Raw genomic sequence first — 26,064 nt, forward strand, 5'->3', positions numbered from 1 at the left:
TTTCTGGGTTCCGTTTGGAGTAGACTATGCTAAACCAAAACATCGAGGTAAAGTTTCACAATCCGAGGAGTATCTGCTAGGTCCTCCTCCTCCATCCACTTCGCATCAAATGCAGGAAAGTTCTTGAACTTAACCAAGAACCGCCTTCGGACTTTACCTTTCTTCGTATCCTTATGTGCCAAAATCTGTTCAGGAACAAGGATCTCCTCGTTTTCTTCCACTTCGGGTTGCTCATCAGGCTCCCCATCATCAGGCACATCACCTTTAAAAGGTTTCAAGAGATTCACATGAAATGCATTGTGAATCCTCCAAGTATCTGGCAGTTTCAATCGGAAGGAGACATCATTTATCTTGTCAGTAATCTGGAAAGGTCCGTAGTATCACATACTAAGCTTTGGAAAAAGCCTCTCCTTTCCCTTTTTCTTTCTTAGACGTGCCTTCTCAAAAGTAAGAGCACCCAATCATCCTTCTTCAGTTTCAAGTCGCGACGATGGCGATCCGCTGCCTTTTTCTGTCGTTCTTGAGACTCCTGCAAAGTCTCGCGAACCTTGGCAAAAGCTGTATCCAAATCTCGCGAATATACATCCGCTTCAAAATTTCTAATCTTTCGTGCTCAGGAAGGATGGAACCTTCGCAGCAGTTTCAACAATCTCAAATGGCGCCTTCCCTGTCGACGAGTGTATCGTGTTATTGTAGGCAAATTCCACCAAAGGTAAATATCTTTCCCATTGAGTCTTCTGATCTGAGATATAAGACTTCAATAAATCTAGAACCACTGAATTGGCAATCTCAAATTGCCCGTCAGTCTGCAAGTGGAACGATGACGAGAACTGCAACCGCGTCCCAATGTTCTCCCAAATTGCCTTCCAAAACAAACTCATAAATCTGGGGTCTCTGTCGGAGACAATCGTCTCAGGCGTGCCATGTAATCGGAAAATCATCGTGATCATTCTGTATTCTCGGGAGATAAAAAAAAAAATGAAATCCATTTCAATATTTTCCCAGGGGCGGGTGGGTATGGGTAAAGGCTGTAACAATCCTTGTGCTTTATGCCTGTCAAACTTGACCTTCTGGCATACCAAGCAACTGCGCACAAACTCTTCCACATCTTTCTTGAGTCTCGGCCAAAAGAAATATCTCTCTACCCCTTTCATGGTGGTAGCAATGCCGCGGTGACCTGTAAAAGGTGGACAGTGGCATTCAGTCATAACCTTTTCCCTCAACGGCTGTGTAACGCACAACATAGTCTTTTTCATCAAGTAGCCTTCCCGAAGGGAGTATCCCGCTACTGTCTCCCCATCCCGTATCCGTGTAAAAATATCTGCAAAATCTGTATCTGTGGCATATTGATCGACCATATCCTCGAAGCTCCTATGATGTATCGCGGAAATAGCCAGAACCAACGGTTTCCGAGACAAAGCATCTGCCACCACATTCTTCTGTCCCTGCACATGGACAATCTGGAAGTGAAACTGTGACAAGATGTTCGCCCACCGCATCTGCTTTTCCGAAAGCTGCTTCTGTGACAAGAAGTAGCGCAAACTCTGATGGTCTGTAAAGACAATAAAATCCGCTCCGAGTAGGTAATGCCGCCACTGAGTAAGAGCATGGATAACCGCCAAAAGCTCTTTCTCATAAATCTGTGCTGTCATCTCCGGCCTAGAGAACAAACGGCTCTCGTAAGCTATGACATGGCCTTCTTGTATCAAGACCGCACCCAGACTACGACCACAAGCATCACAATATTCTTCGAATGACTTCTGCAAGTCCGGCAAAGTCAAAATAGGTCCCGTAGTCAATTTCTCTTTCAATGTCTGAAAGGCAGTCACCTCTGTGGGTCCCCACGAAAAAGGTACTCCTTTCTGTGTCAAGATATGCAAAGGGGAAGCAGCCTCTGCAAACTTTCGTATGAACCGCCTGTAGTATGAACATAGTCCCAAGAAGCTTCTAACTTCATGGACATTCCTCAAATCGGGCCAATCACGGATAGTCTCTATCTTGGCCGGGTCCATTCGCACTCCTGTTGTGCTGCTGACACAATGTGTCCCAAAAAGTGTATCCATGGTAGGAAAAAATTCACTTTTCTTTGCATTAATCACTAGCGTGTGATCTCGTAATGCCTAAAAGACTTGAAGCAGATGATCTCTGTGTTCTGCCTCATTCTTGGAGAAAAGAATGATGTCGTCAAAGAAAGTGCCAACAAATAGCCTGTACTCTCGAAAAATCCTGTCCATCATCCGGTTAAATGTCGCAGGAGCATTGGTTAAGCCAAAAGGCATCACCAAAAACTCAAATAACCCAAAAGTCGTCCGAAAAGCTGTCTTGTAGACATCTCCTGGCGCTATCCTGATCTGATGATATCCACTCTTCAAGTCAATCCTGCTAAAGCACGAGGATCCCTGTAACCTGTCGAGTATATCATCGATCCTAGGAATCGGAAATCTGTTCTTGATGGTGATTTCGTTGAGAGTGCTATAATCGATGCACATTCTCCAAGATCTGTCTTTCTTCAAAATCAACAACACTGGAGAGCAATACGGTGAAGTACTAAGCTGGACAAGACCCTTTTCCAAGAGGTCTTTCACTGAGTTCATAATCTTTTCATTCTGTACTCGGCTCACACGATAAGGTGGCCGATTCGGTGGCGTGCTTCCAGATATCAGATCAATGGTATGATCTTCAGGCCCTCTCAAAAGCAATCGGCATGAGCGTGGAGAAAAAAATCTTGGCGTTCTTTTCTTCAGGTCAAAACATATTCAACTTTTATCCATGGTTCAGTTCTCCCAAAAGAATGAGTAAGAAAACTGAAGTTCATCAAGTACAATCTCTAAGCCCTTCATTTATCAAAGTCGCTTTCTCGGCCCGGTAGTCAACCACGGCGTAGTTCTTGTGGTACCAAGGGATCCCGAGTAGAACGTCACTCACGTGCCCTGAACACCCCTGTCATTGCAAACGAAGTTTGCCAATGCTCGGTGTAATGGCAACATCCCATCCGGGTGCCAGTCGAACTACCTCCGCCAGTGGCGTCAGTCTGTCGGGCGCAGTTCCAAATCGAGCCGCCAATTCCAAGTGAAAAGAAGTTGGCCTTGGCTCCTTCAAAAGAGCTTCTTGATCCTTCACTTTGCCCCAAAAAAAAACGGCAAAGTTTGTACTTTCATTCATTTGATTCGGTGCAAGTCCCACGCCATGTGGTACCAGTTCTGCTTTTCTATCTGCCTTTTCTGCCACATTCCTCAGCTGCTCTCGAACTCTCAGACCTGTCGTCGTCTTTATCATTCTGTTCTTTCTGTGCCTTATCAGGGCACTTTGCGGAAATATGTCCATGTTTCCCGCATCCAAAGCACTTCCCCTCTCTGATGAAGCGAGCTCTCTCCTCAGGAGTAAGCTTGGGTCGTGCATCCTTCTTTTTATTTTTCTCTGGGTTGCTCTTTTTCATTCTACTTTCATTCCCAGAAGTCTGTTTGGCTCGTTGTGTCATGGCCTCATCTGTGGGGTAGGTCAGACTGCAAGAGTGAATGGCAAAGCCCCGCTTCGCATGACTCATCAACTCCTGAATAGAAGCTGACTTCTGTTCCAAGCAGTGATCTCGGATCTCTGTAGGTAGACCCAAGGTAAACCGCTCAATTTGTTCTCTGAACGAGATCTTCTTGAATGAAGAGGCGGGTAGAAAAGAGCTCCAGAATCTTTCACAATAAGAATTCACTGTATCGCTCTTGGTCATCCGGAGATGGTTCCAAGCAGCTCGTATATCTCGCTCAAACTCTTGAGTCAACCAAGAAGAAATAAAAAGCCTCTTGAATTTCAGCCATGTAACTGGCACAGTCTTGCTTAATAGAAGCGTGGACCACCAAGTACGAGCATTCCCCTCAGAGTAAGAGGCAGCTCTCCGAATCTTGGAGTGCTCTGAATAGCGTCCTCCCGCGAAAGCGATGTCAAACTGCTGTATAAGAGACAAAGCCTTCGAAGCATCTGAGTATCCTGAAAAGTATCAAACTTGATCGAGTGGCCACCTTCCTTAAACTCTCGGACTTTCTTGCTGTTATCTTCGAGAAAGTCATACTGGTTGGCTTTGTAAAAATTCTTCTTGTTCGCATAAAACTTTCCGTCATCGGAATCTGAGCTGTCTGTAGACGAGTCCTCAGTAGAACTGTCAGTCTCTGGGCGAGATGTAGCCTTCTTTGCCTTTTTCTTGCCCGTTCCGAAGCTTTGTGTCTTGCTTCGGTTTTTGCTTTTTTTCTGTCTTCTTCGCTCTAATCCGAGGAGCTAGAAGAACTGTCAGAAGAAGAAGAAGAAGAACTGGGTAGGTCTTCAAACTTGACGCGCTTCTTCAATTTCTTTGCCTTGTCAAATGTCGACCGACGACCTAAATATCCCGGGAAGTCAGTGCCTTTCTTCTGCTTTTTGCCGTGCTTTTTGGATTTCTTTTGCGTGTCAAAAAGCTTAGCAATCCGTGTATCAACCACGTTCTCCAGTTCCTTCTCCGTATATTTCTTGGAGACAGAAGGTTTCTTGAGAGCGGGTTTCGGGAGTGGTGTTGTGGTTCTCTGCCACTCCATCTGTACCTCTTTCAAAGAGGTCTGGTTCATATATTTTACCATCTTCGGGTCCTTGGCAAAATTGAGCATCATCTTTGTTGCATCGCCAATCAATTGACGACGCTCCATCTCTGTTTGCTCCGCCTGAGTAGGCCGAGGCGGGCCATACTCTCTTGTCTGAATCTTCGTTGTGATCCCAGCCCGCATCTCCAGATGCAGAGGGAGTCGACTGATCATTGCCTGAAGCCATAGGTGCCGCGGAAAAAAAATTCGGAGATCGGATTTCCCGTAGAAGAGAAATCGGCCGTGCTCTGATACCACTGTAACAAACTTGGACACTCCAAGTCAAGAATCAACCGCGACAGCACCAAATAACCACTTCAAAACAATTCACAGATCACAATAGATTTGCACTGGCCCGGCGGAGTTCCGTGCCTAGAGATATTGGCCCCAAAGACTGGCGCCCCTTTCGGTATTTCTTTTTATATTAATCAATCATCAAAGTACAAGAGAGCGGTTAGGGTTTCACTCTCAGACTTTGCGTCCAGATGCTCTGAGAAGTGAGGCCCTCACCACTAATTTAAAGGTTACAAGGGATGCCCAAAAGCAGAGCCCCAAAAGCTTTTAAAATCAAAAGCATCAGTTCTCTCTCTCTTGAGAGTCTTTTCTCTTTTTTTTTTAAAAAAAAAAAGCAAAAGCAAAATTCGCGTCGCTCATCATTTTCCAAAAAAAAAAAAAAAAAAATATTTTTTTTTAATAATAATCCGCCTCCGCGATTTCCGGAATTTAGGGTTTTTGGCAAAAATTAGGGTTTGCAGGAATTTTAGGGTTTCTGGCAGAAATTAGGGTTTCTGTTGTCCGCCACGTCATCACTTTGTGACAGCCTATGCAGGGGGAAACTTTACAGAGGCTTCAAAGGTCCGCAAGGCAACCACTTTCTTGACAGGGAATGCGGGACAATGGTGGACAACTTTATTGCTGCAAGGGCAAGCTCCGTCCACATGGATTTACTTCAAGCATATTTTTGCAGCAGCATGGTTATCTGATGACTTTGAAGCAGATGTCATGACAGAATGGCACTAGCTTAATGCTGCCACTTGCAAGAATCTGGATGATTACAATCGGAAGTTTTGGAAAGCTCTACTTGCAGTAACTTCCTATAGGTTTGTGCCATTGACAGAACAGATTGAAAAATACTGTTGTGGCCTACCCAAAGGATTGAGAAAGTACTGCACGAAGACCAAAGTCACTACTTTGACGCAGCTCATCGAGGTAGCAAACACTGGCAATGGTTTGCTCAAGAGAGAAGATTGTGAATTCAATACTGGCGTCAAGGAAGGATCAGCCAAGAAAAATTCAGCGAAGAAGCACGTTCCCAATGAGGTTCCAATTACCGCCAGAGAGACCCGAGGACCATGCGATAGATTTGGTGCCAGGCAGTAGCCCACCAAATAAGCTTCCGTACAGGGTTAGTGCGGCTCAGCAGAAAGAGATAATGGGCCAAGTACAGGAGCTGTTAGAAAAGGGGCTGATTCAGCCCAGTTCATCCCCATTCTGTTCTCCAGTGTTGTTGGTGCAGAAAAAGGATGGCTCATGGCGTATGTGCATCGACTACCAGGCACTGAACAAGAATACCATCAAGAATAGGTTCCCTATACCTAGAATTGATGACATTCTGGACAAATTAGAAGGAGCAGCTATGTTTAGCAGGATAGATCTAAAGAGTGGGTACCATCAGATCCGCATGAGATCAGAGGATGTGCACAAGACTGCTTTTAGAACAACGTTTGGCCTTTACGAATTTTTAGTGATGCCCTTTGGTCTCACAAATGCTCCTGCTACGTTCAATCGGATGATGGACATAATTTTCCGTCCACACCAGCAGTTTGTTGGTACATTCTTTGATGACATGATAATCTATTCAAAGAATGAAGAGGAGCATAGGCATCACTTGGCCATTGTGTTCAAAGAGCTACGCAGTCATAGGTTGCTCATCAATGCAAAGAAAAGTGAGTTTTTTTTGGAAGAGATTCACTTTGTGGGACACATTGTCTCAAAGGATGGTGTCAGAATGGATCCTGCAAAAGTTGAAGCGATCAAGTCATGGCCAGATTTAAAGACGGTGCACGATGTCCGAAGTTTCTTGGGACTATGCTCCTATTACAGAAGGTTTATCCGAAATTTCGCTGAGATTGCTTCATCTTTACATGCTCTTCAAAACAAGGCAGTCACCTTTAGATGGACACAGAAAGAGATTTCAGCTTTTAATCTCTTAAAGGAAAAGATGACTTCAGATCCAGTCATTGTGTTGCCAGATCTTAGGAAGTCATTTGTGGTCCAGTGTGACGCCTGTGGTAGTAGCATTGGTGTAGTGCTAATGCAAGATGGCAGGGTAGTAGCCTATGAGAGTAGAATCTTGCAAGGGCCAGAAAAGACTATGCAAGTCTATGAAAAAGAATTGCAGGCCGTGATTCATGCGCTCTTAAGTTGGAAACACTACCTGCTAGGTGCAGATTTCGTTTTTTAAATGGACCATCAGATACTTCTTGACATAGACAAAGTTATCTGAGAAGCATATGCGATGGGCAAATATCTTGTCCATGTTCCATTTTCAGATTGTGCATGTGGAAGGCAAGAAGAATGTTGTGGCTGATGCCTTGTCAAGGAAGCCACAAATTTCAGCTGTGTCAATTCCTTATCATCATGAACTTGATGATATGAGAGAACAATATGCAAATGATGAAGATTTTGCAAGGGTCTTCGAGCAGCTAATGGATGGACAACATCATCAACACTATCTTCTCAAAGATGGGTTCATGATGATGCATGGCAGATTGTGTGTCACAAAGCTATTGCGACACAAAGTTATGGAAGAGAGTCATGTCCCACCGTATGCAGGGCATCGTGGTATCGATGCTACAGTTAAAGCGGTTGAGACATTCTTCTAGTGGCCTACATTGAGAAGAGATGTGGATGCCTTTGTGCGACAATGTCTAATTTGCCAGAAGGTCAAGTTTGACAGGCAAAAGGCACCAGGATTATTGCAACCACTACCTATTCCAGATAAACCATGGGAAAGTATTGCTATGGATTTTATCTTTGATCTTCCGAGAACGCAGACAGGAAACGATGGTATTTGGACCATTATTTGCAGATTCAGCAAACAGGCTCATTTTATCCCTGTCAGGAAGAAGATAAAGCTAGATCAGATGGCACGCTTGTTTATGAGCAATATTTTCAAGTATCATGGCATGCCACAGTCGATTGTTAGCGACTGTGATCCACGCATGACAAGTTTGTTTTGGAGAGGCTTGTTTGAGAATATGGGCACCACGCTCAAATTCTCTTCGTCATTTCATCCTCAAACAGATGGGCAGTCAGAAGAGGCAAATTCTACTGTCCTAGATCTGCTGAAGTGCTATGTGTCAGAGCATAAAGGAAAGTGGGAGCAGTATTTGCCATTGGTGGAGTATGCATACAATAATATAGTGCATTCATCAACTGGCAAGGCACCTTTTGAGATAGTTGAAGGTGGCAAGAAAGTTCCTCCCATACTGCATACAAAGGACAAGATATTTGAAGCAGATAAGTATGTTCAGGACATGGATGAAATGTACAAGAAGGTCAAAGTGGCCTTAGAAAAGACTCAGGCAAAGCAAAAGAAAGCAGCTGATCGTCACCGTCGTGAAGTAGTATATTCACTTGGTGATTGGGTGCTTTTACGCTTTGAAAAGGCAAGGTTAAAGAAGATGAAGGGCAAGGAAAGACTGTTTCCAAAGCTCAACATGCGTTACTATGGGCCTTTTCAAGTGTGCGACATAATCAGTGATGTTGCATATAGGCTGAAATTGCCTGACAGTTGGAAGATTCACAATGCGTTTCATGTGAGTCTTCTCAGACCCTATGTGGGTGATGTGCCAGAAGATATGCCAGCTGAAGATCAGCCGGAAGTAGAGGACCTTGACGAGATCTTGGTCCCGGAGCAGATTTTGGCACATAAAGAAAGAAAAGTGAAAGGCAAGGTTGCTAGGCGTTACTTGGTAAAGTTCAGAAACTATCCACCAATGGATGCTAAGTGGTTGGAAGAAGGTGAACTTGCAGAGTCACCAACTGTGTTATCACTTTACCTTGAAGCCTTCGATTTGCAACCTACCTTGACCCCTTGAGTTTCAAAGCTACATGGATTGTCAGTGTGACAATGGCTTATGAAACAAATGGTGTACATGGTATTTAAAGTGAGCTCAAATCAAATACATGTTACATGAATGTTAGAGCTGTACAGATTGTCAGTTTGGCAATTGCTCTTATGGAATGTCCAAAAGTTTAGTTAGTGCTATAGAAGTGAATATTTCTTGTCAGTTTGTCAAGGATACAGTAATTGCTTCTATTAAAGGGTACATGTGTAACTGCATTCTTAAACTGTCGGTTTGGGTATGCTCGAAAGTGTTACTGGGCCCAACGTGTACTATAAGACAGTGGCAAAATGAGTAGCTACCATTTTGTCATTGGAAAGTTAGTGACTCAAAGCTATGGCTGAGTGCGAAGCTACCACTATGTCATTGGGACGGGGTTCACACGCAGGCAATACATGTGTCGACGAGGTGTTGAATACACCGGGGTTGACAATGAGCATGTATGTGTCGTACATGTGTCGACAGCAGGTGTTGAATACATCAGTGTTGACTGTGAGCATGTACGACATAGATGCAAACGAGGACGTTTGAGATTTCAAAAGGGGGGTATGTCACCAGCGTGTGACTACTATCTATCCTTTTTGTTGATTTCTTTCTTATTATTGATTCATTTTCACTTTTTGGAAGCACCCCTCGGGAAATCTAACTGCCCTGCATTGCATAGCTAGTGTGGAACTGTTCAGAGGGAGTCCAGGCCTGAGGGCAAGAGAGCACTAAGGTTGGACAAGGACTATGGTTAGCCAAAGTGGGGTTATTGACTAGCCAAAGTGGAATCCTTTGCTACAGAGGCTACATTTCAGTTATGGGTGTGGTTGCAGTGTACAAAGGGGGTCAGATGATCTAGAAAGATACAATGGCAGCATCTCCTAAAATTTAGGGAACTGCTATTTTGGGACCTGAAAATGTGTTCGTGTCATTACCTCCGGTATGACTAGGGGAACTGCTGTACAGGTGATTTGGCGCATTTTCGGGGCTGAAAACAAAGAATTCAGCGTGCTGCAGATTCTCGCCAAGTTTTGCAAAGTGCCCGTATGCGTCGGGAAAGTCATTCAATGCGTGGGAATACTGACTGTGAAGGGTCCTAGTACAATTATGTTGCCGAAATCGGGCCGGAACAGTTGAAATTCAGCCAAGTTTGTGTGGGGCAGCTTGTAGGGAACCACAACGTTTATTCCCTCTTTTAAACAATAAAGAAATACCGAAAAGGGCACCTAAGTTAGGGGCCAATCTAGTGTCGGTCTTCTCATACAGGTGCATTCTAGCAGCCTGTATCTCTTTCCCCTTTGTCGTGTCTTGAAAGTACAGGTAAAGTGGGCGACAAATTAAATGGGTGAAAGCAAATAAGGTTTAAGTCTAAAGTCTACCGCCCTTTTTGAAAGTACAGTCCGGTTTCACCAAGCGAGAAATCAGTAGCAACACACAAACAAAAACTTCATAATCAGTAACTTTAGGAGAGAGAGAGAGAGAGAGAGAGAGAGAGAGAGAGAGAGAGAGAGAGAGAGAGAGAGAGAGTTGACATGGCCCGGCGTAGTTTCGTGCCTAGAGGTATTTGCCCCAAAGTTTGGTGTCTTTATTTTTCATTAATCATTGCAAAGTAAAACTCTCGAGGGACCTTTGCTCTCATACTCTTTGCATCCAGATGCTCTACAGAGTGAGGCCCTAGGGGCTCTTATAAAGTTTGCAAGGAATGCCAAAAGCAGAGCCCCAAAAGCTTCAAACTCAAAAGCAAATAGTCCCCAAAAGCATCTGGTCTAAAATCTACCCCAAAAAGCAGGCAGTGCAAATTACGAAAATCCGTGCAGCCCTGCCACGTTAGCAGCCATCATGAAACGGGGAAATCTGTACAATCTACTTTGCTTTCAGCACCATAACCAACAAAAATACATTTGACAACCTTATCATCCAATTTTCTGCGCTGCGTTTGTGGCACCAAAGCATATGCCAAACAACCAAAAATACACATGTGCTCAATAGAAGGCTTTCGAAATATCATGCGATGCTTCATATGGAGTCATAGACTGCAAGCTTTCGTAGGACATTTGTTAAGTACATAAGGGGCACACATAGTAGCCTCAAGCCAAAACGAATGTGGTAAAGCTTGACTTTTGACTGTACATCTTGCCATTTCCGTAAGAGACCTGTTTTTCCTCTCAGCAACACCATTTTGCCGAGGTGTATACAGAACTGTACATTAGTGTTTTACCCCACGACTAGCCAGAAATGCATTAAATTCATGAGACATATACTTCCCCCCTTGATCGAAACGGAGGGTGCCCATAGTACTTTTTGATACATTTTCAGCCATAGCCAGAAATTGTTGGAAGCACAAATACACTTCGGACTTCGCCTTAAGAGGATACACCCATGCATGCTTGGAGTAATCATCAATGAAAGTCACGAAGTAAAGGCAATTGCCCAAGGACGGAGTTTGCATGGGCCCACAAACATGACTATGCACAAGCTGCAACCTTCATGTGGCCCTAAGTGAACCATCCTTCGAATGTTGCATCTTACCCAAAATACAGCCTTCACAAACATGTTTGACACGAGGTGCTTCAAGAGGCGGCAAAGAAGTCACCATATCAGATTTCTTGTAAGGTGTAGCGGAAGCGAATGTTGAACTTTGCTCAAGATGAGTGCTCCAAATTGTGCTCAAGGTTCCTTTTACTTACGGAAGGGAGAGCCTTCCGTTCCTTTAGTGAGAGAGTGCAAATGATCACAAACAAAGTGGTAAACATTGTGAATGAAGGTGCTGAGACTGAGAGATAGAGAGAGAAGAATACGACACCAGAATGTTGTCAAACCCTCCTCCAAAGGCTCCACTCTCTATGGTGAGAGCGGTCTACTGTTGATTGCACAATCTCTACAATGCGATGGACTTGCTGACGATGTCGACGACGATGATGACGACGACGAGACGGGCTGAAATCTGCAAATCTTGTATCTGCTGAATTCTGACCCTATGTCGGTGACGATGGCGATGATGATGATGTAACGACGACGCGCTGAAAACGCAGATGCTGAATTCTGCGTTTTTCGGGCTGAAACTGCAAACTTTGATGGATATGACCGTGTGGGGAGGATCTGCTGGCGGGAAGGTGAGATCTACGAGGTTTGGGACTATTCTGCGGTGTGTCTGTGCTGAAAACTGAAAACGCTAATGCTTCTGTGGTCCTGTTGCGACGAATCTGCAAAAACGCTAGGGTGCCCTGCAAATTTAAAACGCTAAGGCTGATGTGTGTTCTGCTGCAAAAAACGCTAGAGGGTCTGTGGTCCTGCTGTCGCCAGGTTTGCCTGATGGCTGAAAACGTTGAGTCTTCTTGCCGGGGGGTCTTGCTTGAGAACAAGCTCTACGAGCTTATCCGAAGTAATTGTCAACCTGTTGATGCTCGCCAAAGCTCACAGAAATCAGAGAAATTGAGTAGGCGTGTGCTTGAGCTGCTGGTGACTAAGCCCAGGAGGACGCAACCTTCTTTGATATCAATTGTTGGAATTAGGGTTGCAGGGAAACACACAGCTTGGAGAAGACGAAGAAAGCTCAAGGCACACAATAGAGAGTGTATTACTTAGTGTGCAATGGAAAGATAGATAGCCCTAGAGTGATGGGCGTATATACAATGCACAAGGGAAAAAGACCTAGTGAGAGATAAAATGCCCTGGCGGTCGTAAGTGTGTTCACACACATCACTACCATATGTATATGGTAACATCGGGCTACCTTCTTTGTCCAGGAGTCCTCATGTACATATACATAGCATAGTGGACTTTGCGTGTCAGCAAAAAAGTGTACCACAATGTGTGTACATCTTGTTGTGTCCGAAGGTGTTACCGAGAACTTGGCCAACAGCCATAGAGTCTGTATCAAATCTGTCACCCCCAAGTCTCCCGTGTGATGAGAGAACTCAACAGCTTGACAGCCAGTCCATCACTGAGTCCACAGTCACTCAGCTGGTCCCTGCCACACAGAAGGAAAGAGAGACCAACCACTGTGTCTAGGGCCTCTATCCCTCTAGCTGCTAGAAACAGTACATGGACTCTGAAGCAAGCCGCCTCAAAGTCTGGTGAAGAGTCAGCGAGGAATTGTGTGAAGTCGTAAGCGAAGAAGTCCCACTGGCGACGGATGTCGAAACTCGTCACTCTTCGAGGGACTGCGGCAAAAGGTGACATCTGCACCAGAAGGGGGTCTGCAAGAAAGTCTGCTCTCTTGCCAGGCGGCTCGTGGCAAAAGCGTTGCCAAGAGACCTCGGAGCAGACGATAGTGAGCCGGCTGTGAGGAAGGAGTGGGAGAGGATGATGGAGCAGGGGAGCTAGTGGATGGAATGGGAGGGGAGGGGGCGGTAACGGGGGGAGGCGGAGGGGATGGAGGCGGGGGGTGGTGCGGGAGGAGGAGGGGTTGTCAGTGGTGAAGCTGAGGTGGAGGGGGTATCTATGGGCTCGTCCAATTGTAAGGGGTCGAAACGGTTCCCTTTGTGGGAACCCATTGCTGCTGGTGTTAGATTTACACCACTCTGTTGCTTCACACAGGTCTAGGGCACCTCCTTGTACGGCTACTGTCTCCGAGCTGGCCACCCATAGCATAAGTTGTACCTTGTCCGGCCACCCGAGTTTGGGACTGGCTGTCCACTTGAGTTGGGCGCCCACCTTGGGCACTCATATATATGGGGGCAGGGGGGTACACATTTTATAATCATCTGATCATTGTATAGGTTTTCAGTTCTGGTAGTAAATGGGGGGTTGACCGCCCTCTCTTCCCTACACCTAGCGTTTGTGTTCTCTCTCTCTCTCTCTCTCTCTCTCTCTCTCTCTCTCTCTCTCACACACACACACACACACACACACACACACACACACACACACACACACACACACACACACACACACACACACACGTGCACTCACATGGTATCAAAGCTCAGGCTCTCCATGGTCCGGGCGCACTTTCCACATAAGGTACTCCTCCCAAGAAGAAGATTAGCCAGCGTTTTTGCAAGGAGAGGCCAGCGCTCAACCTACAACAGCATTCCATCGGTAATAACCTGCATTTTCAGCCCATCTGCGTTTTGGGCAGCAGAAAACCCTAGCGTTTTATGGAGGCTACTTGTGTTTTTACTCTCCCTTGGTGGCGATCACGCTGGCCCTTTTGGGCACTTTCCTCGCAAAAAATCTCTCCCTTCACCTGCGTTTTTGGCTGATTCAGAGCGTTTTTAGAAGAGAGGGGGAGCGCTAGCCACACCCACTTGGATCTTGCCTTCAACACGGCTTCACATCCGGTGTATTGCCGCCAATAATCCTCTTCATCTGCTACAGATTTCAGCCATATACCACTGCTGTTTTCTCTGTTTTCAGCCCACCTGGGGCTGTGACTTTGCTCCCCAGACCCTTTGCACCGCCTCGGACCATGCCGGTAGGATACGAGCACGCCGAAAATCGCTGGACAGCAGTGTTTTCATCACCTCTCAGTTGTGTTTTTGGGTGGACATCAGCCTCTTGGCTTGCGTTTTTCACAGAGGATGAGGCTGATGGTGGTCCATGCAGTCTCTCAATGAATGCTGCAGTACACGGTATCTTCGACATTGGCTTGATCATCTACGGGCACACTATCCTTGGGAGATCCATTCCTTCCAGCCATCATTTGGCGGCTGCGCACTCGAGAGGGGCTGGTGACTTGTGGTTTGCTATGGACACACCTATGCACTCATTAAAGGAGTTCACACGAGATATGGCCATGCTCATGGCATATGGGATTCCGACATTCCCAGAGAAGACACCACCATTTTGGGTGGACAGTCACTTACCACTTGACCTCGACACGTAAGATCACTTGCTTACACAGGAGCATCTACATGGACTTAGGGAGAGGATCTTGGATCTCTTCTTGGACAGGTTCATTGCTTGGATCTACAGACTAGAGTGGGACTTCAGTGCTTTGGACTCTCTTGGAGAGTTTAACCGTGAGATGCGGGAGATCAGGCATCATTACGCGACAACATTCGGAGTCACCCGGAGCTTGGCTTGGATGTTAGTGCAATTGCTCTTCTATACTTTTGATCATTTGGATTGCTACCTTCATAGTTGCTTACACTCACCCTCTGTAACCTTACAACAGACTTATCCTCCGACTGGGGCAGTAGGCCACTCCCAGCTCATTCACATTGAGGGCCACACCGAGTTGCGGTTTGGTGGCGTTGTTGGCGTGGATTATGTTTTGGTTGACACCGGAGCATTGGAGGCAGGAGATACAGGCAAGACGGCGCAGATAGATTGGTTTGGCCTTTCCTTTTCTCAGGGGATCTTCACAGCGTAGATTGCTCAGTCTGGCTTCCCTACTTCTTCATACAGGATGATTACGGTGTAGACAAACTTGGTCTGACCACACCTCTTCTCAAAGGCCCTTTACAACGCAAACTGTTGAGTCTGGCTTTCCCCTCATCTTGGATTACCCGACCTACTGATAGGATACCATCCAATGGTGGTCCGTGCGGTCTATTGGTGACTGCTGTAGCTTACGGTAGCTTCTATAATTCAGACTGTTTAATTTGGTTTTCCGTGTTTTGGAGGACGTTTATGGCGCAAATTGCTACATCTGGCCTTCCTAGAGTTTTACACAGCTTAGCCACTTGGCCACACTGGGTTACAGGTTTATGCATTGACAGGCTTCCGGTCATTCTCATGACGGTTCCCGGGCTTTCCCATTTTCCCCAAACGGTTTGACTACAGACACCATAGATCCTATTGGGCAGGACACTTGCAGGTCTATTGGCACTTCTTTTACGACAAGGAGTTGTTTTCACACTCAGTTCAGCATCTTCACCCTGTATCAGCGGAGTACAACAGTTTGCTACACTGCTCGTGACGGCATCTTTCCACGGAGATTTCTCGGAGGTTGGGACACCCGAGACTGCTGCTACGCTCATGGAGTATCCTTTAGTGGACATTGTAGCAGACATCTTCATCATTTGCCTCACATCTTCGGCTTCACGCGGTTTGTTCAGCATCAGGTGCTGAGAGGGGTCTTAGATTTACACAACTCTACTGCTTCACACATGTCTAGGGCACTTCCTTGTACGGCGAGTGTCTCCAGGCTGGCCACCCATAGCATAAGTTGTACCTTGTCCGGCCGCTCGAGTTTGGGGCCGGCCGCCCACTTGAGTTGGGTGCCACCTTGGGCACTCATATATATGGGCCGGGGGGTACACTTTCATTATCATCTGATCATTATATAGATCTTCAGTTCTGGTAGTCACTGGGGGGACTGATCACCCCCTCTTCCCTAGACCTAGCGTTCGTGTTCTCTCTCTCTCTCTCTCTCTCTCTCTCTCTCTCTCTCTCTCTCTCTCTCTCTCTCTCTCTCTCTCTCTCTCTCTCTCTCTCTCTCTCTCTCTCTCTCTCTCACACACACACACACACACACATGCGCACTCTCACAGCTGGCCTGGTGTAGGACGATCACCATGGTGGGTGAACTGGCGTGGTGGTCCTTGGCGACGTCGACCACGGACCTGCTGTCAGCTTTCCTCTGTTGCCACTGGCCAGCCCTCCTCTGCCTGGGCACTAGGCTCGGAGGAGGAACGTGCTTGAGTTCCCTGTGTCTCTGTCTGCTGTGTCTGGCTAGCCGTAGGAGGTTGGGTATGAGTCTCCGCAGAAGGTCTTTGCCTTCTCCGTGGACAGGCATTCATCAAATGGCCCATCTGTCGACAAATAAGCACTGATTCGGGAGGCCCGAATACTCCACATTCTGTCAAAGCCAACCGCCACTCACCCGAGGTAGTAAAACAACCTTCGAGAGGGTGTGGGTGTCTTGAACCAGAACGCAAGTGTAGGTATGCCAGCTGCCGTGCGAGGTGTCTCCAAGACAATCCCAATCTCTGAACCAATCTTGGAAAGGAGCGGGAGGTACTCTTTCCTCAGGCTTGGGAAGCAAACTGAGATGGGTAGGTCTGCCTCCTTGACAAGAGCATCAATCTTGATTCGGTAGCTGGATCAAGATCCATGGCGCCACTATCGAAAATGAGCTCTAGCTGCTCGGATGGCTAGGGGGCTCATCGCAATGACTTTGGACACCATCTCGGAAGAAGTCACAACAGTAGGAGTATATGTGCTCTTCCGAGTCTGTATGGAGTTTGGCATATTGTATTGGATTGCACCTACAGGTTTGATCTTGGCAGATGTAGAGGAGTGGTGGACATTTGCTTCAGTAGCTAGGTCCTATTGGATTGCGACAGCTTCTTTGGCAAACATGATCCTCAGGTGACGACTTTTGAGGTGTTCCTATTTTTAGCAGCTCGAGTTTATCGATGGTGTGATCCTTTTTGAGTCTCGAGTTCTATGAGATTCAGGTTTTGGTATTTGGTAACAAAGGAAGTAGTTTTACTCGAGGTTGTCTCGTATTTCTTTCTGGAGGTACTTATTCTCTTTTTCCAGGATTGAGCGGCAAGGGGACTTCCTATCTTGAGGGGAGCTCTTAGCTTTAGCTATGGAGCTTTCATTGACAATGTTTGCTCTGTTCCAACATGGGGATGACTTAGTTGTTACCTTAGATCGTATTTTTGAGGATACTTCTCTTTCAGAGGGCGCTTCTAGGTTATTATCTTTATTCGACTTCGGGTGCTCCATTCAGCGGAGTACCATGCACGGTGTCTTCTAGTCCTTGGTTTCCCTGCCCATTTTTTGTGGCTTTGGATGGTGTGGTTTACCCACTGTGCAGGTAGTATCTTGGCGGATGTTTTCTTGAGCCACTTCGGTGGTTGCTTTGTCTTTTGGATTAGTGCGTACACCTAACAAACATTGGTTGTGCTCGTGTGAAATAAGAGGGTGTCTATGCTAAAGTGCCTGGACACATGCATGCCCTGTGTACAGGCTCACAGGGTGCCAGAACACTTTCTAGGCTGTCCTAAACCCTAGAAATAGGAGTTACAGCTTGTCCACATTCACATAGGGTTAGATGTGCATGTGACACTTCTAGAGGCGAATTTGTGCATCCCTAGCCTCATGGGCTATCCATTGGTACTCTGTTGGTGGTGGTCGTCCCTCACAAACGAGGCCCGGACCCCTTTTTGTAAGTGATCGATCGGCCATATTGACGGTTCTGACGTTGTGTCCCCCCCCGACATTGGACACTTATCCACAATACCCTTGTTAATATGCGAGAAGCACCTATCTTGATCTACATAGATCTGAAGAACCGGTTGGGGAAAAATCATCCATGGTTGGGCTCTTTTGATTGGCTAATGTGTGTCACTTTTAGGCGTGTGAGATGGGCTAGGAACAAAAAGCGAGGTCAAGGATCAATTTCAGGACCTGGTCATGGTATTTCTAAAAATAGCACCTCAGGAGTCTCATAATCACAGCATTTTTGTTTTTTCAAACATTTTTGTAGTGATCCAATCTCGAGATTGTAGCTTTGGAGGTCTTGTTCACAGAGGCTGCAATCTACAAAATCTAGCCTTTGCGTGTAAGATACTGTGGGAGGTCCTCCACATAGAAAGCTGCCTGTTGTCTTGTTGGTATTTGAGAGAGATTGGGAACTTGTGCTCTCCTAGCTCAGCTTATATTTGGTTTATACATTTCAAAAGAATAGACATGCCAAATTTTACTCTTTTATTTGTCAGGCTCATGGAACTTCCATCTTTACCACATCTGTGTGCACTGGATCTCTCCTCCTTGCAGCTGCAGGAATTCTAGATGGTCTGGAGGCCACCACTCATTGGAATGCTTTTAATGATCTCGAGAAGCTAGGAGTGAAGCCTGTCTCTCAAAGAATTGTGAAAATGGTAAGAAAAGAGTCGATATTGTAGTGTCTACAAATAAATGGTGTGCGCGTGTGCATGTGCATGTGTGTACGCGCACTTGTGTGTATACATATATGTGTGTATGTATACACATACATACATACATACATGTATGTACGATATTATATGTGCATGTATTTACATATATGTATGTATGTATACACATACATACATACATGCATTTGTTGTGTGTGCGCGCACGATTCTTTCTGTCACTGCCGAATACAGATGCTTTTATCATACATGAGTCTGAGCGCTTTAATCATGCATTGTGTACAGGGGAAAATCATCACTGCGGCCGGAGTATCAGCGGGCATAGACATGGCCATAGAGTTGGCCGCACTCTTGAGGGATGAGGAAACAGCCAAGATGCTGCAGCTTTACATAGAATATGACCCACAGCCACCATATGATGTGGGGAGTGTGGACAAGGCTGGAAAGGAGTTGGTAGAGCGCACTCGAGAATTTATAAAAACTATAAAGGCACCACAATCTAAGATGGAGTAGCTCTAAGTCTTTTGCTTCTCCCATTGCCTTCTATTTCTGTAAAATATATGATGCGACAGTGTATATCGGAACTGGCAATGTGACATTCTTGTGAATGAGGCTCCCCTTTATGTAGCCCTGCATTGTGTAAAGCTTACAAAAAACCCAAAGCAGCTAGACTTGAGTAGAAGATCTTTTGCATCATTTTAAGCTGGTCAGTCATCTAGTACCCATCTATATAGAGAATAGTTGAATTGTGTTACGTTAGTAATAGAGATTATGTGGACTCATATGAAGTTTACTCATTGTGAAGTTTTCGTTCGAGTCAAGACTCCTCAAATTTGTGACAATTTCTTTCGATGTCAGGACGTGTATGCACTATCAACTTCCTTTTTGTTGTTGCTAGTTTCAATCTGAAGGTATTAGTGCTTCATTATGGTTGTCTTCCATGGAGATGTTGATACTTCATTCTACACGCATTACCGTGACTACCTACATGGGAGGTGTTGAAGCATTTGTAGCAATCTCTCTCTCTCTCTCTCTCTCTCTCTCTCTCTCTCTCTCTCTCTTGTGGTAGTGATGTGTGAACACACTTAGGACCACCGGGGATTTTTTTCCCCCATTAGAAGGTTTTTGCCTCTGAGCATTGTAAATATGTCCATCATTCTAGGGCTAACTTATCTTTCCATTACACATAGAGTAGTATGCTAACTTATCTTTCTATTACACATCAAGTAATACTACTTGTGTGCTTTGAGCTTCTTCGTCTTCTCCAAGTTGTGTGTTTCCTTGTAACCTTATTTTCAACAATTGGTATCAGAGCAGGTTGCGTTCTCTCGGGCATAGTCGCCAGCATCGTCAGCACACGCCTCTTCACTTTCTTTGATTTGGGTGAACTTTGGTGAGCGTCAGGAGGTCGACAAATACTTTGGGAAAGGTCGTTGAGTTTGGTCTGCTTTTCAAGAAAGAACATGGCTAAATAGTGTGCAATTGAACATGCTTTTATTGTTGCTCAAAGAAAAGGTGGTAACAACAATGTCGCCACCTCACAGTTCTTCAGCGAGTGGCAAATCACTTGTTTCTAATGCTTCTATTGGCAAGACCTCATCTAGGAATTCTGGCGAAAAGGAAAAAAAGAAGACGCATTGCCATTATTGCAAAGCTAATAATCACTTGATCAAGCAGTGTCCTAAATTGAATGCAAAGAGTCTAAGAAGAAAGAGGTTGGTTCCACTACAAGTGCAACAATTGTACAATCTTCTGTGAAAGGATATTGTGATGTTGATGTAGATGCAGAGTGGGCATTTAGTGTAGAGTGCACTTATGATCCTTCTGTCCATGATGCATGTATGTTAGTTGTTGCAGATTCACTTGTGTGGCACTTTGATACTGGTGCTACAAAGCACATTACCTCTCATCATGACTTGTTTACCTCTCGAGAATGTCCCTCATGGAAATACAGTCACTTGTGCCACAATGCCTCTTATTTGGTACAATAGCTCTTATCCGATCAAGGGAGTTGGAAAGATTGTGTTTACTGCTCCGAATGGTAGTTCTTTCACACTTGTTGATACACTTTATGTACTTGGGGATAAAAAATAACCTTTTGTCTGTATTTGCACTTGCTAGACTTGGCGGTTAAAAAATTTGTGGATGACAGATGATCATTTTTATGTTCCAAGACATTGATATGTTGATGAACAACAAACACATGGCCACCCTTAAGCTAAGATTCATGTGCACATTGTACCAAATGAGGCAAGATCTACACATGCACAAATAGATTTTCTGCAGCTTTTGCTTTTGAGATAGATGAAAAGGTGTGTAGATAATCATGTGTTTCTTTCTACCATTCTTTGCTTCTATGAGGCATAGTCTTACTTTTCCTTTTTTACAATACGGCTTGCACGTCCTAATAAGGATTAAAAGAAATTTCTATGCCAAGAACTGCCAGAAGAGACTGCTCATCTACTGCCAAGCTAAAGTCTACTCCTTAGTTAGAGTCCTATACTATTGCCAGTGTTGTTGGCAGTTTGTGTCACTTGCTCCCTAAAATTGGCATTTTGTACAAAATATTTGTATATTAATAATGATAATTAAATTTGACAATTACTTGTGTGGTGCAAATATCTCATCTTTTTGGTTTCCATTTTGTAAGGCTTTTCTATGGTTTGATGGAAAAAGGTGTGCCAATGTCATGCCTTCAATATTGTATGATTTTTGTATGTCAAGAAAAGAAAGTGCTATTATATCACAGTCTTGTTGTACCCTTGCTTCATAACACTATGAATAGCTCAAGTCAGTTTTCAAAAATCACCCATTCAATGGGCAATACAGATAGAAATATGGGTAAGGATATACACTCCTCTTCCTCATTTCATGTGAGCAAGAATAAGGAGAAGAAGAACAAGAGAAAAGAGGATGAGCAAAAAACCATAGAGGAGGAGAAGGTAGAGGAGGAAGTAGAAGAGAAGGTAGAGGCATACTTTGAGCCAATTTTTATCATCTCAACTTTTAGGCCCTTTAGATGTAGATCCAAAAGATGACATGGATTATGCTTTGGGGTTTGACATGCTAATTTTAACAAAATTAGATGGGACTAAGCATGCAGAGACATATCCAAGGACTGCCACAATTGCAACAAAAAGTGAAAGACTATATTGAGAAATACACTTGATTTGGAGACAATAAAATTATAACAATGGAAGCCTTTGGTTAAATTTACTTGTAATTACTTAGTTTATAATCAATATGTTTTATTTTACAAGGGGTTTATAGCTATACTAAATGTTGATTTTCAAAAAGCAATATTGTAAATTCTTTACAAATTACTATGTGCTTTTTACAAAATGTTCCACCACATATCTATTTTAAGTTATTATGCAATCTATCTGCAAAGTTTCTAGAAATAAAATCTAAGAATTGCCACAATGAGTGTCTTCTGTGCTCTCCTAATCTCTCTGAAGCATATTACTCTTTGATAAAACATTCTCTTCTTTGAAAAAGAAGAAGTGGAATCTTGATATCAATTCCTTAAGAGATAGGTTTTTAGGTGCAAGCTTTTCTTCTTGCTTTGATCTCTCTCCTTGGTTTGATTTTGATTCATCATGTATCTCCTTCTTCTTCACCTCCTCTTTAGGAACCTTCCTAGTAGTTGTTTGGTCCTTGCCATTAATGAATTTCCCTCCCTATATCATCAACCATAGTATAAATGAAAATAAACATATAATTTAGAAGAATACTTGTCTTTCATATTTGGATATAGAAGATGGTGGATATCATCCAAGTTTATTATCAGAATAAAAATTGTTTAGCAAAGGTTGTCTCTCATGCACAAAATTTGAGTACCCTTGACATTCTTCAAGCAAGGTACTAAAATTGACAAGAATTAAAAAAACAACAATGTGACTCACAAACTGGTGATTTTGACCCCGTGAGTGTGTCCAGAAGGCTAAAAATCCCTGGGATTGATGCTTAAATTGCTTCTTTTGGCGAACACCCGGAAAGAAAAAACGTCAAAAAAAGCCCCCAAAAAGGATGTTTCCACTTTGTGCAAATTTAGAGTAATTGGAGGGGCCTTCGCTTACACTAAACTCGCACAAGAAGAAAACATCCTTTTTGGGGGACTTTTTTTGACGTTTTTCTCGCTCTGGGTGTCCAAAAGAAGCGATTTACGAGTCAATCTATGATTTTTGGGTCTTTCGACGCATTGACGGAGTCAAAATGAACATCCTTTGAGTTATAAAATCAACTTTTTCTTGTGCTTGTTTAAAGGTTCTCCTTGCGTAAAGCTGGCTAGTCTCAAAGGCTAGTCCGACACTCAATTTTCGCGCAATGGGAACACATGTATTACAAGTTCATAAAATTGAGTGACTGTCCTTCTTGTGCAAAAATTGAATACTCGAAGGCTAGCCAAGTACTCATTTTTCGTGCAAGGTGGACATGTCTTAAAAGTTTATCAAAAGAAGTTGATAATGAAAGTAATATAAATTCATACTTAGCTAATTGATAGCAATTGTAGTAGTTAGGTGCCAATGTAGAAAACTCGCTACAATTTGAACTTATGATAGCGAATGTAGAATTATATTTAGTGTTTAGGATATGAAGCAAAATTCGAAGCAAAATGAGTAGAAAATTTTGTTTGGGTGCGCTGTCCTCTTTGTATAGTAGTGCACAAATACCTAGACGAGATTTGATTTTGCACAAATTACAAGAAAAAAAATAAATTTTTTGCATGGATTTGATCTTTTGCACAAATTTCAAGGCTCATTATTGACATGCTCTATATACCTCAAAATTCCTCTAAACCTCATTTTTGACCATTGTGCACAAATTTCAAGGCTCATAATTGACATACTGTATATACCCCAAAATTGCACAAATATCTAGACAAGATTTGATTTTCCATAGATTACGAGACAAAACATAATTATTTTACATGGATTTGACCGTTGTGCACAAATTTCAAGGCTCATTATTGACATGCTCTATATACCCAAAATTCTCTAACCTCATTATTGATTGTTGCGTACAAATTTCAAGGTTCATAATTGACATGCTATATATACCACAAAATTCCTCTAATCCTCATTTTTTCTTAATCTTCTCAATTTTATCCAAATTTTTGAGCGTGACTTTCGATGCAAAATGATGCTTAGAGGACATAAAGGTGCATTTTTTCCTCAAACACCATTTTAGATAATTTGGGAAAATCCCGTTTCCCAAATTCTAAATGTGTATGTATGCTAGGATTGTGTTATTTAATGATTTCTAAGCTCTAGTTGTCTTTAATTTAGATAAATTATCATGATTGTATGAGTCTATTTTAATTTCTTTACTATAAAATTTAAGAATAAACCTCCAATATAGTTTTTGGAAAGAGGATTTGTATGACATCAGTGCTTTTCAAATTTCAACAAATGCTTCTAGAAGTAGCTTCTCAAAAAATGAGGTGTCAAAAAAACCAATTGATATGATTTTAAAGCAGCATATAGATTGATTACAGCAATTAAAAAAGATAATATGTAAAGGAAAATACTATTAAACACTCTTGTCATAATTTGGTGACCTTAATCCATGTATAACAAAATACTTGCTCATGGTTTTGTAGCATGCTATCAAGTTTTAACTACACGATAATTTAAACAACATTCAAACTAATATTTCACACTTAAAAAGTCAAAAAAATACTATATAGTATCCTATGGCTATAAGACCATGAGATGCCATCTATTGCACCTATGGCCTTAAGGCCATACGGTGCTCTTTGTAGACATGTCTATGACTTTAATATGTCTCTTTATGACCTCAAGGCCATAGGGTTAGGATTGTTAGCTGGTCCCAATGTATAAAAACGTCCAGTCCTTCAAAGCCATATGGGACTTTATTTATGTGCCACCCTATGTCCCTAAGGCTGTAGGTTGTCTTAGGGCCACAAGATGTTGTTTATGCCAATGAGAAACCCTTCTATGCTCTATGTTGGCACACTATATCCCCAGGCGCACAAGGTGTGCCTCATATGCTAGTTAGAAACCCTTTATTCTATATGTTGTCACCATATGGCCTTAGACCATACGGTGCCCTCTGTGCTAGTAAGAAATCCTCTATACTCTGTGTTTGCACCCTATGGACCTAGGGCCACAAGGTACCCTCTATGCTAGTAAGAAATCCTCTACGCTCAATATTGAGACCATGTGGCCCCAAAGCCATAGGATATCCTCTATGGTAGTGAGAAAAACCCTCTATGATCTATGTTCACAAACAATTAAAAAATCTAAACAATACTATAGAGTATCCTATGGCCCTAAGACCATAAGACCATAAGATGTCATCTATTGCACCTATAATTCCATTTGGTATTTTATTTAACTATACAAAGTTAGATGAGGCACTTACTTAGATAAACTATCATAATTCTAACTTTGAAATTATTTCTTAACATAAAACTACAATATAAAAACTCCTAATATAAGTTTGTGCCAAAGAATCAATGTTAAGATGAAGATTTTTTACATCAAGTACATGCTTTAAAACTTCACTCAAAGGTTTTAGAGATGGTGTCTCAAAAAAAGGAGGTGTTTAAAAACACCATTTGATGTGAATAATACGAATTTTATACATTGATTATGTCAAAATAGTATAAAGTATAAACATAAAGATTACCACCAACTTGACAGTTTCATAAAAATGATGGTCTTCATCGCATGTACAATAAAAGACTAACTAGAAAGAGTATGATATCTCCAAGATTGTGGGTGTTCAAAAAACACCGTTTTGTAACACTACCAAATGTCAAGAAATTTTGATTGTTTGGATCACTTAATAAAGACAATTAATAAGAAGAAAAAGTTAACAATACCATAGAAACATCAAACAATGAAACCAAAGAACTTGAATGAGAGAAGTCTCCTGACAATAGGATGCACTCCATTAAAAAAACAGCTTAAAGATGTTTCAAGATATCCCACAACATTCCATCAAGTTTAAATTTTGAAAAGTACACATTGCCAAATACTTGGTAGATGCTATTTAGAATACTTAACTAGTACACTTAAAATGGCCTCCTTCTCTTGAGATTTTGAGTCCTTTGAGTCCTTTGAGACATATAACATTGCATTACATAGTGAGTCTCAGGATCAGGATGGAACATTACAAAATTTCTTATGGTATAGTCTCTCTTGTCTTTAGCATACAACCATCCACATAACCATGGAACAATTTCATCTTTTAAAAAACTTTGAAGCAATTGAGTAGGTTGGTTCCAAAACTTTGGAAAAATCATATAAGTTCCTTGCATATTTCACATCACTCGATATGGACTATCATCAAATATTATAGTGTTGCCCCCATCTAAATAATCAAATAGCTTCCATATGGTCGAAAGATTTTTGTGATAGGCTCTTTTGTAACCGATCATGAAATTTGAATTTTGGCAACACCGGTTATCCATAATCATCTTGAATTTGTGACTTTGTGTAGGAAAACAGGTCTTGATTATGTGTTGAGATTTTTGTAAATGATGGCAGCTCCAAATCCAAACCTCAAAGAACTCAAAGCAAAATC

At 43.1% G+C, this 26,064-nt stretch overlaps 1 protein-coding gene across 1 annotated transcript in view; it reads left to right on the top strand.

Moving 5' to 3' along the window:
* LOC147435403 (uncharacterized) overlaps positions 1-19,206 on the top strand; it is a 50,177-nt gene extending 30,971 nt beyond the window's left edge. Inside the window, exons 2-3 of the mRNA XM_086488473.1 lie at positions 18,337-18,498; positions 18,796-19,206. Coding sequence (XP_086344599.1) covers positions 18,337-18,498; positions 18,796-19,023 — 390 coding nt within the window. The 3' untranslated portion in view covers positions 19,024-19,206. The remainder of the gene's footprint in view (positions 1-18,336; positions 18,499-18,795) is intronic.
* Positions 19,207-26,064: the final 6,858 nt, after the last annotated feature.

The sequence above is a fragment of the Adiantum capillus-veneris genome, chromosome 18, assembly GCF_014529385.1.
Source record: "Adiantum capillus-veneris isolate H3 chromosome 18, ASM1452938v2, whole genome shotgun sequence".
NCBI classification, from domain to species: Eukaryota; Viridiplantae; Streptophyta; class Polypodiopsida; order Polypodiales; family Pteridaceae; genus Adiantum; species Adiantum capillus-veneris.